We start from the raw sequence: 19,368 nt of genomic DNA, 5'->3' as shown, positions 1-19,368 counted from the left end.
ATTTGAATGCACTAGGCAAACATTACTGTGGCTCACTTCATTTTTTTTACCTGCAAACTGCTTTTGTTTCTACTTCCTTCCCTAAGGGATCATTATTCAGTGTGAGCAGTTCTATTTTAGTACTTGCAACAGGTAGTGAAGAATTTAAAGTTTTTTGCATGAGTCATGACTTGCACAACATATTTTTACGACACCAGGCATCAGTTGGTTTCACAGTGCTACAGTAGGTATTTTGGCTACATGAGTGGTGGATTATAAATTGGTGACAGATACAATATGAAGAAACACAGCCATCACAGTCCATCACACAACAATAACAATAACACCGTTGGTTGTCTGTTTTCTTGTTTGTTTAAATCCTAGCACTATTGTTTAGTTAGTTTTAATTTAATTTAATTATTCTATTTTATTGTATTCTATTTTATTGTATATACTGTGCATTTTTATATTTAATATGTTTTACTGTTGTTTTATTGCTTCCTGTACCTATAATGATGCTGTAGCGGAAAAAATAAATTCCCTTTGTGGGATTAATAAAGTAACTATCTATCTAATGTAGGCTGGTAAAGTAATATGATATGCTAGTATTGATGAAATGAGAAAAAGTCTTGATTACATTCATAAGTAGCAAATACAATTATAACCGCTGCTACAAAGGTGGGTTATGGTAATTAAAAGTCAGATAACAAAATGTGTTGGCTATAAAAAAGACTAACCCATGTCTATTGTTATTGGTCTTTAGTATGTTAATAGTTAAATAATCTTAAAAAAATCATGTCAGCACAATCCATTGGAAAAGATCATCATTAATGGAGAACATTTTGACTGTAGGAAAAGCACAGGTATATTCAAATACAATGATGACTGGTTTGACTCCAATGTCTTGCTGTTGCTCATACTGCCTAACTGTCACACTTTCTAGGCAGACTGACATATTTACAGAGACAGAAAAATCATTAATGTAGGGCTTAGCAATATGGAATAAATCTAATATCATGATATTATTTACCAAATGCCTCAATATCGATATCGCCCAGCCCTATATTAATGGTATTTTGCAACACATGTGGAAGACACAAAATGTCTGTAACTGAAGATAATGTCCATGAAGTGTACATGTTATTGTATTCTCATTTCCTTTAAGCTCATTATTGGGATATTCAGCTGTGCAGATGCATGCAGAGACATTAAGATGTTTTCATAGAAAGTAGCACAGTTAGGTCTGTATGAAGGTAGATAAATAGATTCAGCGTCAGTGCATGCTCTGGGAGGTTATTGCGGGCATAATTAAATATACAGCAAGCTTTTTAAGTCACTGTTGCAGAACAAAACATCAACAAGATTCGACTTGATTGAGTCAGTCCCTGTAGAAAGCTACATGACATGTGCAGTGGGCTTATTTCTGTGTACGCCACAGCTCAAACCTGTGTTTATGAATGGATGAGCATTTGAAGTGCAGATAAATCACGCAGACTCATAATTCAGGATCTTGTCATTATTTTGTGTCCCATGAAACGGTTACAAAAGCATAATGGAGACGTACAGTGGCACTTAAAAGTTTGTAATCACTCCCCCCCCCCTTTTTCATATATTTATGCATAAATATAACCTAAAACATCATCACATTTCCATACAACTCTTTAAAGTAGAATGAGAACCAAATCCCCAAAAATGTGACAAAAGTATTAATTTGGTCAGTTATTTACCGAGACAAAATATCCAATAATCCATATCTGTGCGATGCAAAAGTATGTGCTTTCAGTATTTGGTGTGATCCCTTTGTGCAGCAATAACTACCGCTACATGTGCGTTAACTGTTGATCAGTCTTGCACATCAGCTTTGAGGAATATTAGCCCTCTCCTTCGTACAGAACAGTCTGGGATGTCGGTGTGTTCCCAACATGAACCGCTTGCTTCAGGACCTTTCACAACATTTATTTTAGATTAAGGTCAGGACTTTAACTTGGTCGTTCCAAAACATGAACTTTATTCTTCTTTAACCATTATTTGGTAGAACGACTTTTGTGCTCTGGGTCGTTGTCTGGCTGCATGACCCACTTTCTCTTACACTCAGTTCACAGGCAGGTACCCTGACATTTTCCTTTGGAACTTGGTGGTACAAATCCAAATTTGCTGTTCTGGCAATGATGGCAAGTTATCCTGGCCCAAGCAAAAGAAGCCCAAACCATTATACAACCTCCACCATGTTTAACAGACAGGATCATGCTCTAATGCAGTGTTTTCATGTCTCCAAACCTAACACTTATCATTTAAACCAGAAAGTTCTATGTTGGTCTCATCCATCCACAAAACGGTTTTCCGACTGCCTGCTGGCTTGTCCATGTGATCTTTGGCAAACAGCAGACTGGCAGCAATGTTCTTTTTAGAGAGCGGTAGCTTTCTCCTTGCAACCTGTCATGGACACCATTGTTGTTCAGTGTTCTCCTAATTGTGGACTCGTTAAAGTTGCTTAATGTTCGGCCTTTATTTGCTTAAAAGTTATCCTGGGTTCCTTCGAGACCTGGCAGACTTTTACATACTTTGCTCTTTGAGTAATGTTTGGTAGTCGACCACTCCCGGAGAGGGTAACCATTAATGGGGTGAGGGTCTGTCTGACTGTGGATGTCCGGAGCCCAAACTTTTGAGAGATGGATTTGTAACGTTTGCCAACACCAGCAACTCTTTTCTGACGTCCTCGGGAATCTCCTCTGTTTGTGCCATGAAACATGTTGTGCAGATTAGACTTCTATAGATCCATGTTCTTTAAATAAAACAGGGCGCCCCCACACGCCTGCTTGTCATTATCGAACACATGACTCGAATTTCACATTCAAATTAACTGCTAATTCTGAAGGTTCACATTCTTTTACAACTCACAAATATGTAATATTGGATTTTCCAATATACGGGACCAAGTTTAATATTTTTGTGTTATTTGCTTATTTAGGTTCTTTTTATTTATTTTAAGGACATGTGAAAATGTGTTCATGTTCTCGGTGATATGCAGAACTATAGAAACTATGTATACTGTAGTAAGTACTGTAGACGCTTTTTTTTTTAATTCTAAAAATGATTTACAAACACAAATCTCAAAATAAATAAAAAATGACTACTAAATTATGTCTGGTCAGCAGGTTTCTCATCTGGAGAGCTGATATGAGGGACGCAGTACCTTCAACATCAAGCAGTTGAAAACAGTGCAGTGGTTGAATGGCTTATCTAACGTCCCTGTTCCCACGGGGATATGTACATTGCAATTGCAAATCCACAATGTGTGCTGCCAGCTGCTGGCAGAGATTGCTCTGTGTAATTGTATGGGTGGCCAACTTATGGATGTCGTTAGCCTCAGTTATTGTTCTGCTTCATTGTAGAACTGCTTAAGAATATAATGCCGGTTTAAAGGAACAGATGCACAACAAGCACTACTCCCACATATTATTACTGCCACCATGCACAAAGCTACGCAAATGAGATGGTGTTTTCATTAACACTGCAATAAACGCATTATTATAAAATATGCACTTGGTTATATAATTTTAATATAATCGTGATCATAAAGCCACATTTAAACATAATCATCACATCATAAAACTGATTTATTTATACCACATTTTGGACGGTAGAGATAATGGTGTCACATCAGAAAACACTTCATTTTCTGTGCTGTTTGACAAAGCATTGGTAAACAACATAGTTTCTATAACTTGTAGGACGTCTTGGGTTATGAGTCGGTGATAGCACAAATCTTTGGCAACAAGCTAGAAAAACTGCTTTGTGTTTAAGCATAATAATATGGCAGTGTTAATGAGATGTATGAAACAGGCTGTGTTAATGACGAAGAAATCCGTGCAGATAAAAATCCTATTTCTTGACGTGCTTTCAATTCAGCCTGGACACATGAGTTCACTGTTGTTTTGCTTGCTGACAATCACAATTCTTTGTGTGGTGTCTGAGGTAGAACTTGAAAGAAGAGGTATCCTTCCTCTATTTTGTTATTGTTTGTGTGTTATTGATTGTTCTGGTCTGCGTGTCTGCAATACGGTTGATATGTAGGCCGCCAGCATATGAATGCTTCTGTGTCTCTGCGTGAGGTAGAGGCAACGTTTGGTTGCACAGACTTGCGTGTGCTATCATGTGGAAATATATCCATTCATATTTCATAAAAAAAAAAAAAAAAAAGAAAAAAAAAAAAACTTGGATTGAAATGAATACACCATAATGAACAGTCATTCAGCTGTGTAAGGTGATACTGATGCAGATGAGCTGGCTGTAAACAGATGAATCAAACTTTGTTGTCAGGGCTGCTATGAATACAGATTGTAAAAAAATAATTTTATTATTAAATCATGAGTAACTTAGATACAAGTATAACTTTAACTCGTGCATCAGCACTACTGTTCCTGGATCTATCACAATGGAGGACATGCATCATTCAAGTTGGTGTTCCAGGCTAGAGGCCCTTAAGTAATGCAGGACATAACTTTGCTCTTAGGGGCTTTTCAGAGTGAGAGCCTCTGATCTATTCCACAAACTAATCATATCACGCAATTGTGCAAATTCAGCTGCTGTCAAACTGACTGGAGTGTGTAATGACCAGGTCTGTCCATGTGCTTCCTCGCTGGCCTCAGACAGACGTGTGTCACTGTGTTCAGCAAAAGGTGTCACTGAATGCTAGCAGTGGAGATATTTCTGCTGGTGAATTAATTATTGACAGGCAGCAGCGATCGGGGCTCCTCAGTTTCCTCTCCTGAGTGAATTTAATGTGTTGCTTCTTTTATGGCTTTCTGTTTTCCTCTTTCAGAAACGGTGATTATTTTAATGCAAATATATTTAACGTAGATGGTGAACACAATTTTTTTCCACATTGTTTGCTGTGAACGAAGCCACAACAGTTGCTCGGTGCATTTCCTGAATCCCTCCAAGTGCTGAACAGATATTTCTCAACCTTAAGGCTTTCATGTTCACCAGGGTACTCTGTAATTGCTTATTAGCTAAAAGCCTTGAGTTGGGATGCTTGTTCATCATGATCTCGTGACTTCTTTCAGGCACACAACTTGTCTGACATCGGCCCTTTTCCTGCTTTGGCTCTTCGACAACATGACTCGCATAATATTTGCACTAAACATATGCAATTATATGTCGTCTTCTTTACAAACTATCCGCTGTGTGTAATGGCAGAAATCAATAGTTGTAGTTGTTCAATACAGAAATGCTTCTTGACTGTACTAGAAGCTTTCTTAATGGACAGCATCGCATTTCATTTCTCCTGCAAAACATTCTCGTACAACTTTTACTAATACAATCAGATCGTGGGATCATTTTGTAGGATTCTGTGGCATCATCTTATCCAGTCTGTGCAGTGTAGCCTGTCCAGAAGATTTCACATCATGGGAATTATTGCTTGAGGGCAGCTTGAAGAACTGACTGTACTTTACAACATTCCTATTTAAGCTGAGGGATGAATATTTTCTGTGCTTGCTGTCCAGGATGAGGCAGGTAGACCTGATTGATGAGGTGTACAAGTTAGCAGTAATATAGTTTATAATAAATTGGTTCATTATAGTTGTGGAAGTCCATATTATGGATAAAGACGTGACTATTTGTCATTTTGTTGTGATGTAGTTTAAACATATTTCCATAGTTGTTTCACAATACATTGAAAAACCAGGGTGAATCATTATAATGGAATGTATAATTTTTCAGGAGAGAAAGAAGATTAGTTGAAATAGAGCTTTTCATCATAATCTATTAATGTATTCTATTATGTGGACACTTTAAACAGTGCATTGTACAACAGCATGTTCAGTTTTTGACATTTTCAAAACTCTCAATTTGAATTACGCTTATAATTGAGGTTATATTCAGAACAATATATTCAGAGATATTTATGCGTAATAAAGTGGGCACTGAGTGTTTAAAGATTACAAACAGAAAACGTTGCAGCAGGTAGTAACTTCAAACAATTTTTAATATTCTCAATGACAACGCTCTGTAACGAGACTACTATCATTGACTGATTTCTGTTGAAGATTGAATACCATACCTCCAAAGCCAAGACAACACTAACACTGGAGGAAAAGCACAACATCAGCAACACTTTACTCCTGTACATAAGTTTTACAAACTGTATGTGACTCAGCCAGCTGTAATGCCCTCTCCTATCTCCCAGGTGACTACACTGGTTAACACCAGCAACAAAGGGCCATCCAGTAAGAAGAAGGGGCGCTCCAAGAAGGCCCACGTCCTGGCAGTGTCCGTTGAACAGGCTACCCAGAACTTTCTGGAAAAGGGTGAGCAGATTGCCAAAGACAGCCAGGACCTGAAGGAGGAGCTGATCGCTGCTGTGGAGGATGTTCGTAAGCAAGGTGAGCTTTAATGTTCTGAAGCAGACACGATACTTGTGCTTTTACAGCTGTTGACTGACTCTGGTCAGATAACCGCATCGTCAGTTTGCATCATGACCTCATCTGATATTCGCCCCGAGACGTCTTGTTTCTGTGTATCATATAGAATCCATTAAAGTAACTTATGATTCTGTAGTTGGGAGGATGTCGCACTGAATTACAATAATAGGGATGCTTATTTTTCTTCCTATTTAGTAGTATGGATATGAGGTAAACAAAATGACATTATCAAGGAAAGAAAGTACCACACTAAAATGGTAGCATGGACTCTGTCAAACTCCTGCTGTTATCTACAACTACTGTCAAATAAAGGCAAAGATGCCAACATATTAAGGTGATAGTCGTGGCAATCTTAATGAGCGCCTCATGTTTAAGGAACTGTGTGCATTTGCTATGGCTTTTTGTTTGGGATATACTGAATTAAGAAGTAGATGAAGATTTATACAGATACAGCTCAGTATCATTCTAATTTAAATTAGTTGCCCCGCTGACACCATTTTCTGTGAAAGTGTGACGTTTTTTCTGACAAATTCTGCAGGAGGAGAGTAATTGATATAAAACTGCAATGTTTGAGAAAAGTATTAAGTGCTCTGAACTTCAGAACATGTCAAATGTCTGCAAAACTTTTAGTGGGATGTAGAATTAAAGAAAATCCATGAAATAAAACAGATTAGTAGCCGTTAGTTTCCGGCTTCACTTGGTGCATGCTGTCTCACGATGAGTCGAGTTCTGGAGTTGTTTACCCTAAAGTCATGCATCGTTAAAGCTGCGACTGTCTGTGGAGACGAGGATGCTTGCTGAATTTTAAGACATGATTATGAATGCCCATTCTCATTAGCAACAATTTGGATATCGGTCTCTTAACAGTGGAACCTCTGCGTGGATTCAGTGCCGCTCTTCAACAACAAGCTGTGCTCAATCTGTCGGCGAACTCTTGACTCAAATGGAAGAAAGTCACAGTTGTTTGTGGTTCTCCAAAGTTTATTTTTCTGTGTCGAGGGCAAGTCAGTGAGCCTTTATGTGAATCAAATGTTTGTCCCCAGAATGGAATTTGATTCCCTGTTCAGTAACTACATCAGCAGAAAGAGCAAATAGAGCTCGGCGTATGTTGTGCTGCAGCCGTGTTCCTCATCCTGCAGTGTCAGCTCCGCTTGGCCGCTGGCGCTGTTGAATAGTGACTTGACTGCTTTGACACACACAGCTCTTCTGAGGTGTGAAATAGACTGTAGCCGTACAGGTCATCACTGCAGCTGACATCAAAAAAGGACAAAATCCATCTTTCCACTTTTTAGGCATTAGTTTTGAACTAATACATCAGCTTTTTCCGTTTGCGTTACACTGGAACATTGCACAGCCCTATCTGACTCTTTGGACCCTCTAACACAAGAATAGGACATGAAAGTTAATACTCCACATCACCTAAACTTTTACCGACAGTATTAAAAGATGGGCGTGCTCAAAATCTCTCCAGCGCAGAGGTGTACTGCTAATGGACACTCGTAATTCTCACTATAGACTCCTCTTCTTTGCTAACTTGGCTATAAGTGCATGTCAGGTCATTAGGGGAAATGGTTTATAGTGATAATATTAAACTTATGAGCATGGGAATATAGCCGTGTTGACTGTAACCAGCAGGCTCTCCCATTTTTAGAGAGACCTTTAGCGAGCAGCAAGGAGTGTCCCCCTCCGAGTGGTATCATCCGCCTCGTTAAAATCATCGTGAATTTTAAAATGCCCTTAAATCTTGTCATCACTTCATGAGAGCGCAGTCATTGTGACCTCATCTTTTCAGAGCGCTTTATCTTGTCATGATTAAATTAGAGATTCTGATTTCAGACCAGATGTGGGGGTTCAGTAATCAGACCCTCTGCACTGACACTCTTCACACTTCATCACAGGGCCAGACACACTTACGGCACTACCAGCAACTGTTCATGAACTTGTTTGCAGTTGTGCGTGTGTGTGTTTTTTTTTAGTCTGACTACCTGTATGTCAGGATGTGTGGGCTGTATTTATATCTGATTATGATTCTTGCACATCACCGTAGGGATTTATTTACGCAATAACTATAATTTATGCCAAGAGAACAACCTGCCAGTGTTGACCTGCTGTTACTTTGCGACTGACCCAGCTGGAGGAACAAAGTCACCTTTTTTCCTCACTACTGGTTGCATATTATCACCAAATTAAAACTTGGCTGGTAAATAAATAGAGGCATTTCAGCTTCCTTAAACAAATAATAAAAAAATAAAAAAACACACATTTACACAATATTTTTGTATTTTATGCAGTTTGTTTTGATTTGTTTTTACTTGATCATCGGTGAATTGGTTGAAGGAAGGTCATAACCGATACCACTTTGGAGCACATTTTGTAGGACAACAGTTCACCAGTCAGGATGATTTGAGCCACCTGTTTTCTAACAGGCAACACATAAATAAGTTTAAGACTAGATTGTGTGTTTTTCCAAAAATAGATATACAGTGGAATCAGCAAGAAGTCAAACCCCTTTCTTTCTTGCATACTTTATTGTGTTGTAGATTTATTTGTATATGGAAAGAATGATCAACGGAACTTTGTTTTTCAAAAATGTTATCAATGTATAATTAATCTACAATAACGTTTGCAAAAGGTAAAAGAAAACTTGCTAAATTCACTGTGTGAGCTGATAGTATTTTTTTTTGACATGAACACAAATCATTAAACAGCCTAACTCGGATCCCTGTCGATATGTAATATAGCGCCAACAACAAAAGTCATCTCAGGGCACTGAACATGGTAAAGTCTTTGAGAGGAACCGAACAATTTCCACATGAGCGACAGTTGAAAGGAAAAAAAAACCCTCCTTTTAACAGGAAGAAACCCTCCGACAGAACCAGGCTCAGAGGTGGGCAGCCATCTGCCTTTGGCCACTTGGGGTGAGGGGAGAGCAGTTAGAAAAGAACAGCATAGAGAGACAACTAACACTGGACACGTTGGTGGGGCCACGAACTGCAGATCAGAAACATGCTGAGATACCTGCAGGAAGGCGCGAGGAGAGAGCGGACACAAAGTTGAAGACGTACAATCGGGGCATAAGAATGTAGAGTGTAAAAGAGAGAGTAGAGGAGAGGAGCTCATAGCAGCATAACTAAGGGATGCTTCAGGGTCACCTTGGTCAGCCCTAACTTTTAAGCTCTATTAAAAAGGAAAATTGTGATACACTGTCTACTCCACTTACTGCTTTCTTCCTTCCCTCCTGCAGGAGAGACGATGCGTATTGCCTCCTCAGAGTTTGCCGATGACCCGTGTTCCTCTGTGAAACGTGGCACCATGGTGAGGGCCGCTCGCGCCCTGCTGTCTGCTGTCACCCGCCTGCTCATCCTCGCCGACATGGCTGATGTCATGCGGCTGCTGGCCCACCTCAAAATTGTAAGTACACTCATGACCCTCTGTGATGTGAGCACTTAACAAAGTGATTTTGTTGAAATGCAACTCGGCAATACGTGTTATTTAACCCTCTGACCTCTTGACTGTGAGATCACAGTGTTGGGTTTGTGTGAGGTTACGTCGTGTTCGGGTTGCAGTCAGAACTTGAACTTAGAATTTTAAAAATGACAGACTCCCCAAATATTTTTGCAAATGTTGCAGAGTGTACTTGAAGGTGGTCAGTTGTACATGAAATTACTTCCTGGTAGTGTGTCACCCGTACAAGCAATGTAGGGCTTTATCACAACCTCTGCACACATTAGCATATAGATGAGGCATGGAGGAGAATCCTGGCAACACGCACCATACTACATAGCACGCTGGTGTGATGAACTGCACACTCACTCACTTCAATCATTTCAGGGCAGGTTTGTTTGTCGCTTATTTTGACAGTAGCTCGGGGCTTTGTAAGAGGAGCTAATGCAGGGTGCTCGAAAGAATGAAATGCATTTGGTATAATCTGAACAAACTCATGCCTGCATGCTCCTTCAGACACTCCTTTTGTAACTTTCTTGCAAATGAACACACTCCGCAGTTCTTTTTTTCCAGATTCATTCTCGAGGCCCACAGAGGGGCTTAACTCAAGCCTGTATAAGCCCTGCCATCAAAGACCACTTAAAAGTTATCTCTTGCTCTTCTCTCTTTTCATTACATCTTCTGCAACACTTTCATTACTGATAAAAAGGAGTTTATAATCAGAACGTAGCCACAAAATGGATTGAGATTGTTGAAATATGATTTACTAAAATGGCACAACTCAACAGTCATTGTCATTTCAAACCTGGTAACAATGAGAAAAAACATTAGATGTTAGAAATATTTTGAAAAAAAAAACAAAAAACTTTTTTTAAAATCTAAGTGTTGTATTATTGTTTTACTTGATTTAGTGGTTTTATTTGACATTACTTAAACCTGCAGTGCAGAACCTTTGTCTCCCTCATCTGCTACTATGACTTGTTTCATCCACATGTTGATGCATTCGGTCTGATAACGTGTAGAAAGTCTGGAAGAGCCTCAATACAGAACTATTTTATGCCTTTTAGATTACCATTGGGGCTAAACTGGTAGCTAGCCAGCTTGGCTGGTGTAGTCTGGTGTACATGTTCTGTTCATAGAGCATGCCCACTATGCATTCATCCAGCCAGTGTGGGGATGTCTCACCAGACACCAGATTTAAAATATATAATATAATATAATATAATATAATATAATATAATATAATATAATATAATATAATATTATATAATATTATATAATATTATATTTTATATATAAATATGATGTAACCAATGGGGCTCAGAGTTTGTTACTTGCAGAGTTTAAGACCCTGTAGACTTACAGGTGTATCCACAGAGTTTTTGAAATATTCTGTATGTATTTGTGTGTGTGTGTGTGTGTGTGTGTGTGTGTGTGTGTGTGTGTGTGTGTGTGTGTGTGTGTGATAGGTGGAGGAGGCCCTGGAGGGAGTGAAGAATGCCACCAATGAGCAGGATCTGGCCAACCGCTTTAAGGAGTTTGGGAAAGAGATGGTGAAGCTTAACTACGTGGCAGCTCGGAGACAGCAGGTAACCAGACACTCTTTCTCATGTGCTGTCTGTTCAGAAACCAATGACTCCTGGGGGAAGTATCTATTCTGGCTTTGTCTGTTTTAGTGATTTCTAAAGATTTGTAGTTTGTGAAAAGCTGTTGATAAATGATCAACTGTTGTAGTTTAAGCTGCTGCATGTAAACACACGAAACTCAACAAAGTTTTAACCAATCTGCTCGCAAATGTTTTAAAAACAAATTTAGCCATAATCTGATTTGTAACCATTAGAGTCTTGATTGACACAAAATCAGTCCCTTACCAGCATGAGTTGTTGGTTGTCAGATTCTGACATTAACACTCCACAGTTGAAGCAGTTTAATCTGTTTTACATAACGGGCATCATCCCATTAAACGAGCTTTAATAGACACACTTTGCAATTATGGTGTGATGGAACATCATGGGATAAAAATGAAAGAAGATTAAATTCTTTTCTGTCAGCGAATTAGGTTATCTTAACAAGAAGCAAACACATTTTTTTTATGCAGTGTATTATTAATCATTGTAAAGTTATGTTTAGACAGTCCAGTGATAGTTATATACAATTTTAAAAAAACTCATCTCTGACCTGAGTTAAGTGTACTTCATAACACTTTAAATGGTGCTGTTTATTACTGTATATGATCAGTTTTAGCTGGAATGTATAGTGAGCAAAATATCCACATCAGTGCCAGTGTGACCCTGGAGAAGAACACATCAAAGTGTTTTTAAATGTTGCCCCCAGTATGACAAAAGGCTTTTGGAGGATTTTTCCTATAAGTGTCATATTGGCAAGCATCCACGCTGGCGACTTGTCCCAGAGCAAAACACAGAACTGAATTCTCTCCAGCTCCACGGTTGCTGATCTGCTGACACTGCCTTAACTGTGTGGTTGGAACAACAGCAATTCATCAGATGGGACATGACTTTGTCTTTTTCTTTTTTTACATCAGATTTCTTGAATTGGGACATGTTTGTTTTTCTGTTCTGTTGTGAATGACCATGTGCCTTTTTAACTCTTGAAGCAATGCTCCAACATTTTGAAAAAATACACAGTTCTGCCTTTACATGTATTGAGTAGGGTTTCAACAAGTGATGGTTAGTGCTTACCAGAGAACCTTTGTCACCCCCTCAGGAACTGAAAGACCCCCAGTGTCGAGATGAGATGGCAGCTGCACGTGGGGCCCTTAAGAAAAACGCCACCATGCTGTACACGGCCTCCCAGGCCTTCCTACGCCACCCAGACGTGGCCGCCACACGTGCCAACCGGGACTACGTGTTCAAGCAGGTCCAGGAGGCCATAGGAGGCATTTCCAGTGCTGCCCAGGCCACCTCGCCCACTGACGAGAAGCATGGCCATGCTGGTATTGGAGAACTGGCTGCTGCCCTCAATGAATTCGATGTAAGTCAGCGAGCATTCTCTTCTTTTTTCAAGATACTACACTTAGCACAAATAATTCAGATTCTTTCATTCAGAAAGTTTTAGAGCATGTTAATGACCACTTCATGGCCATAAACACACCTACATTTCAATATATCGTGAAGCTCACTGAGATATGAGCTTCTTTGAGAGACAGAGAGAACAGTGAAGCTTGGTATACAGTATTAATATAATCGGACACTTGTCGGTCTGATAATTAAGGTGTATAGCTCTCCTTTTCTCACGATAACAAAGAAACCCACATCAACGTTGGTTATTTGAGTCAATCTTGTTTCAAAGACTTTAATGCTTGAAGTTTGCTGTGTCTCTTAATATTTGAATAACAATTCATTTCTAGTGTATCTAGATGTCTGTCTCCATCTCTTGCAAACACTCTTCCTAAGTTGTGTGTGTTTATGTTCATATGATGGTTTAAGTGTTATTTTACTACCTCTCAACACTGAGATGGTAACTTGTCTTTATTTACATTTTTGCCACGCAACAGTCAAACTCCGTTTGTGCCCAAAGGGACTTTTCTCTCTAAACATTATTATTCTCTGCTGCCATCTAGTGGCCACAGACTGACAGTAAACTAATGAAGTGTACAGCACTGACAGCCCTTATTGCTATTAAGTAGATTGTGTCTCCTTGGTCTTGAATGTGGATCAGCCCCCGCCATTTTCTTTACAAACATCTTTATTGAAACGCGTTCTGATGAAATGTTTCAGGTACCAAAGAGAACCAGCAGTGTTTGGCCAGTTTAAAGACCTTGGTATCAGTTGTGCTTTGATTTAAATTTTCTAAGGCATAAATTTGCCCTTTGGCTGATGCCATGACAGATGAGGCCCAGACTGAATTTGCATATAGATTTAAGACATTAAGCTGACACACACAGAAACAACTTTAAATGATTGCTGCATCTTTTCCTTTAAGATTCCCAACATTATATCAGTATGTTACAATTTATTACAGTTTACAGAAACGGCGAGGACGATCATTTTTACAGACTTACAAATACAAGCAGCTAACTAACTGTCTTTACTATCAGTGAATGCTGTTTATTTCCAATTAGCTGCATACCAGATTTTTACAGGCTGCGTTCTATAGTGTAAAGCATTGTTTTTTCACTCACTAAAGTCTTGAGGAGCTTATTATCCAACGAAGCTTATAAATTTAAAACCTTTTTACTGCCCCCAAAGTGACTATCTTGCCTCATTAGAAGACACTCCTGCTGGACCCAAGTGATAATTCATTTAGTCCAGCTGAAGCAGAAGAAACCGCATCACCTTTTGCTGTCATGACTAATTTTTAAAAATCTTTTTTGTTCTACTGATAAACCGGCGAAGCAAATAAGTATGACCCCGCACATCCAAGATAATCAAAGGTCCAGAGAAATGTGTTTGAAAGACAAAGCGCCATTTATTAGAAATGTTAAATGAGGACTAATGTGAGAAGTTCAAAACTTAAGTGAGAACCAGGATTGCAAAGATGAACTAAAGATTGTCTGATATAAAGAAGGAGCAGTGTATGAGGCAGCCTGGACTTGAGGATGTGAGATCATAGACGGTCTCTTCCTGAGTTAGACTTTTTTTTTGGTGCTCGTTTAATATCCTTTTTCCACTAAATCATATTACTTGCTTGACACAGAAACCTCCCTTTCTGGAATCAATATTTTTATGGTTTTGTTAAACTGATCTGATCTGTATCTGTCTAGTCTGATTAGCTTTTTGTTACAGATCAAGTTCTTATTGGTAAAGATGTACAAATGTCACCCAATGTGCTTACTGGAAAACATCTGTACTTTACCCAGTTCTTTTAACGTAATAGACATGATTAGGTATTGCGATTTCTATATTTTTTTTCTCCTCTCTGTTTTTAACCTTTTACTTGATGCTAAACGATTTTCAAGCTGCCACAGTCTTTTTTGCCATCGCCACAGTTATGCAGAATCAGACAAAGATACCAAACAATAAGATACTCAATATTATGCTTTTAAGTTATACTTAAATGTATTTACACTAGAATAAATCTATTAACCCTTTAAGCCCTAGAGGCCCCCAATTGGTGGCCAGGGAGAAGACTTAGCAAAACTATTATTACATTATAGACATATATACTGATATTTACACATCTGAACAAATCTCACAAGGGTTCTCTTTATTATTACAAATATTTTTTTTAATAATTTTTTTTATTGTGGTTGCAGAGATATACTCTTTTTATTATGGGGATGCAATTTTTGAGCAGAGGCCAAAAAAATAGGTGTGTTTTTAAAAGGTTAAAGCACTTTGGAGTTTCACTGGTTGGGAGCCTTGGTCATGTGATGTTAAAGGCATTTTTAGTTTCATTAAAGTGTTGGGCTTTTGATATCACAATTTTATTTTAAAGTAGCCTTTATTTGAATAGCACTAGTTAGATTGGAAACAATATTCATGTTGGATAAAGTAAAGATCAAATGTACAAATTGTCAAGTACAACAAAGTAGAAGTTGTTAAGATTTGAGTTGTTAACCTTTAAATGACTGAAATTCGCAGCAACAAATGCTCTGATTGCATCTGTAATTGCAGATGACAGAGGACTTTTTCTTTGAGGTAATTTTCTTCATGTCATCTTAAGTTTAATGCATGATTGTTTTGATATGGATTACAAGAGTGTGACACAATGTGAAAACTGATTTTGCTCTATGAAAGGAAACATATAATTTGAATTCTCTAAACTAAATTTATATAGATAGAAGAGGTAAATAATGTTGTATCTATTACCATAATGTAATGGTGTGATCAGTGAGATACATATGCAGAAACATTCAAAAGACACGAGCTATCTTTATAAACTCTGAAAAGATGCTTTATACTCTATTTTAACTGTTAAAACTCACATTTATTAATATAACTGCAGTAGTTTAGTTTAAGCCATGATCACAATACCATTCTTCTTCACTTTGATGCAATATTCCCCTTTGTTCTTTTGCGATATTAATCTTTCCCCTGTCTTACTCTATTAAGTATGAACTTACATGCTTTTTTAAAGCACGTTGAACAAAATGCGACATTTCACAGTGCTCTTTGTATTTTTCCTAGTGTACAGTGTGTGAGTGACATCTTGTGGTACTAATGGGGAATTACAAGTACCCTACATTGGGACTGCATGCTGCTGCAGTGTGGAGCGATGTCAGACCAGCAGGGTGAGACATAGACAGCATCATATTAGATGCATTACTGAACGCTAGCTAGAGCTAAGCGATTAAACACTAAAGAAGAGCTGCATCCTGGTTTCTTTTGACCCTGCTTTCCTAGTGTATTACACAAGGCCACAGCCTGCAGTCATCATATCGACTCTGTTTTCATGTAAAACAGCATGAGCCCTTTTAGAAAAACAAAAGACGTGCATAATTAGATTCCATTCGGCAGGCAGCAGTTAAATGAGACAAATTGCCCTTTTCTTAGCCCTCTGTGCTCGCCTGAAGCTGGTGCATGTTTAATTCCTAACTTAGCACCGAGCAGACACAGACTATGAGCAGGTCCTCTCAGAATAGTAATGAACTGATATACTGATATATGAGGCATGGATTTCACAGGATTTTGTGTGTGTGCATGACCGTGCATGGGCTTTGTGTTTTCTGCATTGGCATCTTTATATGAGGGTGTGTTTAGCAGTGAAACACGAACCCACATAAACAAAGAAAATTCATTCAATTTGCAGTGTACATGTTATTGCAATGCACTGACTGTTTTAACCTCTGTTACATCCACACCAAACCATGAGTACACACACGCATGCCTGCTTTGTGTTTAGTGATGGAGCTCCTTTGGATGCTGCTGCTAAGTTGGATGATGGCGTTTATTTGTTGTTGGGGAGCTGCTCTCTGTGCTACGTCAGCTTTGATCTGTTTCTCAGCCTTTGATTCTTCTGCAGTGGTTTGATGCATGAATGGCAGACCTGACTGTGACAAATATACAGATAAACAGCTTTTATTTTTAAATACTAGAGCATTTCTCAGTCTTTCCAGCTGTAGTGTGGGGCTGCTCCGTTAATGGGTATGAGCGAGTGGGCTAGTTGTTCTCTCTACCAAACGGATCTGAATATTGGTTTTAACTGTGTCTCCTCTGCGACCACTGGTATTTACAGCCTTTTTCATTCCAGGCATTACAGGACATTTAGTCACACAGAAATACAAATGTGTGACACTGATTTATATCAGACTCACAATTAATCCCTACATCACACTGTGGACAAGTATTTTTAAGTCGATTGATTAAAAGAATATAGACCTTTTCATCGACTTTATTTTATTGCAAAAAATGCGCAATCATCTGTAAAAGCATTGGGAGTATAAATTGCCCGATATGTCTTTTCTTTTCCATGTGTAATTAGAAAAGGAACCTTGTGAGATCTCTTGATGTCTGTGATTGGAGCTCTCATGCTGCTGAAATAGAAATGACAAGGATGTTGAGCACATCACTTCAACAGCCCCTGAACGTGTACACTTCCTGACACGAAAGGTTAGACAAGACTTTTAAATGCTGGGCACAGAGACAGGTCTATAGCTGGAGTGAAAGGGCAGCTTATGAATAAGATGGAGAGAGGCAATGACCTCATCTAGACTTTTCTTTTTGAACTGACACCCAGCATTATTTTGGAATAAGTCAGCTTTGGACACCGAGGTACAAGATCTATTAAGAGAGAAAAGGGAGGTCAGCATCAGTTCAGATTCACCTCATTTCAGTGTTGTTTGACATATAACAGAGGTGACATTAGTCCCCCTGTCTACCTTTTACCTTTAAGAGCGCCTCATAAAATAATTTGGAAGGGCTTTTATTATAATGATGGGGAAAGGATTCATTTCAAACCTGAGTCAACATTTTCAGATCATTTTAAGTAATTATGTTTTTAATGGCCAATACTAATTAGCTGGTGTGTCACTCTGCTTGGCCGTGTGTGCTCCTTTGCACTGATTCCACTCTCCCAACGTTAGCTGGCAGTAATCAATTTAATGCTCTTGAAATAGTTTCTATTACTGCAAACATGTTCAGGTTTTGGTAAAGGCAGCATAGCATTTGAGGATGGCCACCTTTAAATTTGCTATGTAGGGATAGCCATGTCATGTTGCAATGAACGTCTTTATTTGGCAATCAGAACTCAGTGGGAGGACAGATGGAGTCAAGGCCCTACGGGAATGTGGGTAAAGATGCACTGTAACACACACGCGCTTAGGTTTTTAGGTCAGAGCGCACATACACAGTGTAGCAATCCTATAAGACTCAAAGAACTCTAAATATGCCAGTGTAGCAGTAGAGGTATGAATTTATTGTAGAAAATATTGACACATCAATGTTTTTAAGTTATACAATTTTTATACACATATATATATATATATATATATATATATTTATGCCTGCTTCATGTAAGCTGTGCCACTCACATTTACATAGCCCTGTTACAATTATAGAAAATTGTCTGATTGCAATAATTTAAGATGACTGCAATTATTCTGCATAATAGATGGAATCATTTCCATTCATCAGGTGGATATAATTATCAGATATCATATTTCCATCTCCATTTTAGTACATTGTTTATGTTGATTATTGGTACCCGTCATTACCAGTAATTACTTTTTATATTTCAGTAATAGGCTTTGTATATTTAAGTTGTTATTTTTGTCGTATCTGTCCTGTGTAATGTTGTTTACGAAGTCTAAAGGATACATATATATATATATATATATATAAATGTTTTACTTGTATATATATTCCAATGTTTAGTGCCAATAAATGGCTCCTCTTCTTTTTCATTAGGTGTCTTATTAAACTATGATTGGGCTTATACTATAGAAGTAGCATAAAATGTAAGACAATTAAATCTGAATTATTTGGATGACAATTAATTGTAAGCGGAAATTTCATGATTGCGACAGTCCTGCATGTAGAATTGTGTGGTTACGCTCAGAGAGCATTTATTCACAAGCAGGAAAATAGACTGACTTCCACTCTCGTCAGGTAACTGCAGTGCATTTTCTAACATCCTCTCTTTGTCTCGCTGTCACTTTCCCACTTTGAGCCTCTTTATCTTAGTGCAGTCAAAAGCAGAAAGCACCTGATCCAGCCTTTTTTGCATTATGACTCTGTTGGTCTTTCCTGCTCTCTCCCACTCATTTGAAGTGTCACATAAAGGCATCAGCAGCGAACAGCAGCAAAGGACACATAGACCTTTTTGGTATAAAGAAATACAAGATCTACTGTGACTCGGGTAATGTAACTGAGCTTGGGGAAAGCCTGCCAGCACAAGTACGAGTTCTAGATGGTCTTCCTTTTATTCCTCTGCTGCTGCCGCTGCTGCCTTCGATGAGATGAGCCAAGAGGAGTGGGGAAAAGATGGGGACGGTGTCTTTTAACATAATTGTGATTGCATCAAAATGATTACCTCGTCCTCAGCTTTCATTCCTTGCTCTGAACCATCAAATTAAATTTGCCTCCTTCCGAGCAGCGATACACTACTGCGTTGTTCGAAT

General features: G+C 38.5%; 1 protein-coding gene across 1 annotated transcript in view; it reads left to right on the top strand.

Moving 5' to 3' along the window:
- The window catches only part of ctnna2 (catenin (cadherin-associated protein), alpha 2), a 307,282-nt gene that overhangs the window by 39,840 nt on the left and 248,074 nt on the right, over nt 1-19,368 (top strand). The window contains exons 3-6 of the mRNA XM_069167248.1: nt 6,170-6,365; nt 9,649-9,815; nt 11,318-11,437; nt 12,573-12,839. Coding sequence (XP_069023349.1) covers nt 6,170-6,365; nt 9,649-9,815; nt 11,318-11,437; nt 12,573-12,839 — 750 coding nt within the window. The remainder of the gene's footprint in view (nt 1-6,169; nt 6,366-9,648; nt 9,816-11,317; nt 11,438-12,572; nt 12,840-19,368) is intronic.

The sequence above is a fragment of the Embiotoca jacksoni genome, unplaced genomic scaffold, assembly GCF_022577435.1.
Source record: "Embiotoca jacksoni isolate LCO1_2020_lvr unplaced genomic scaffold, fEmbJac1.0.p SCAF_4, whole genome shotgun sequence".
Taxonomy (NCBI): domain Eukaryota; kingdom Metazoa; phylum Chordata; class Actinopteri; family Embiotocidae; genus Embiotoca; species Embiotoca jacksoni.
The sequence above is the reverse complement of the archived record's forward strand: the minus strand, read 5'-3'. Positions and strand labels throughout refer to the sequence as shown.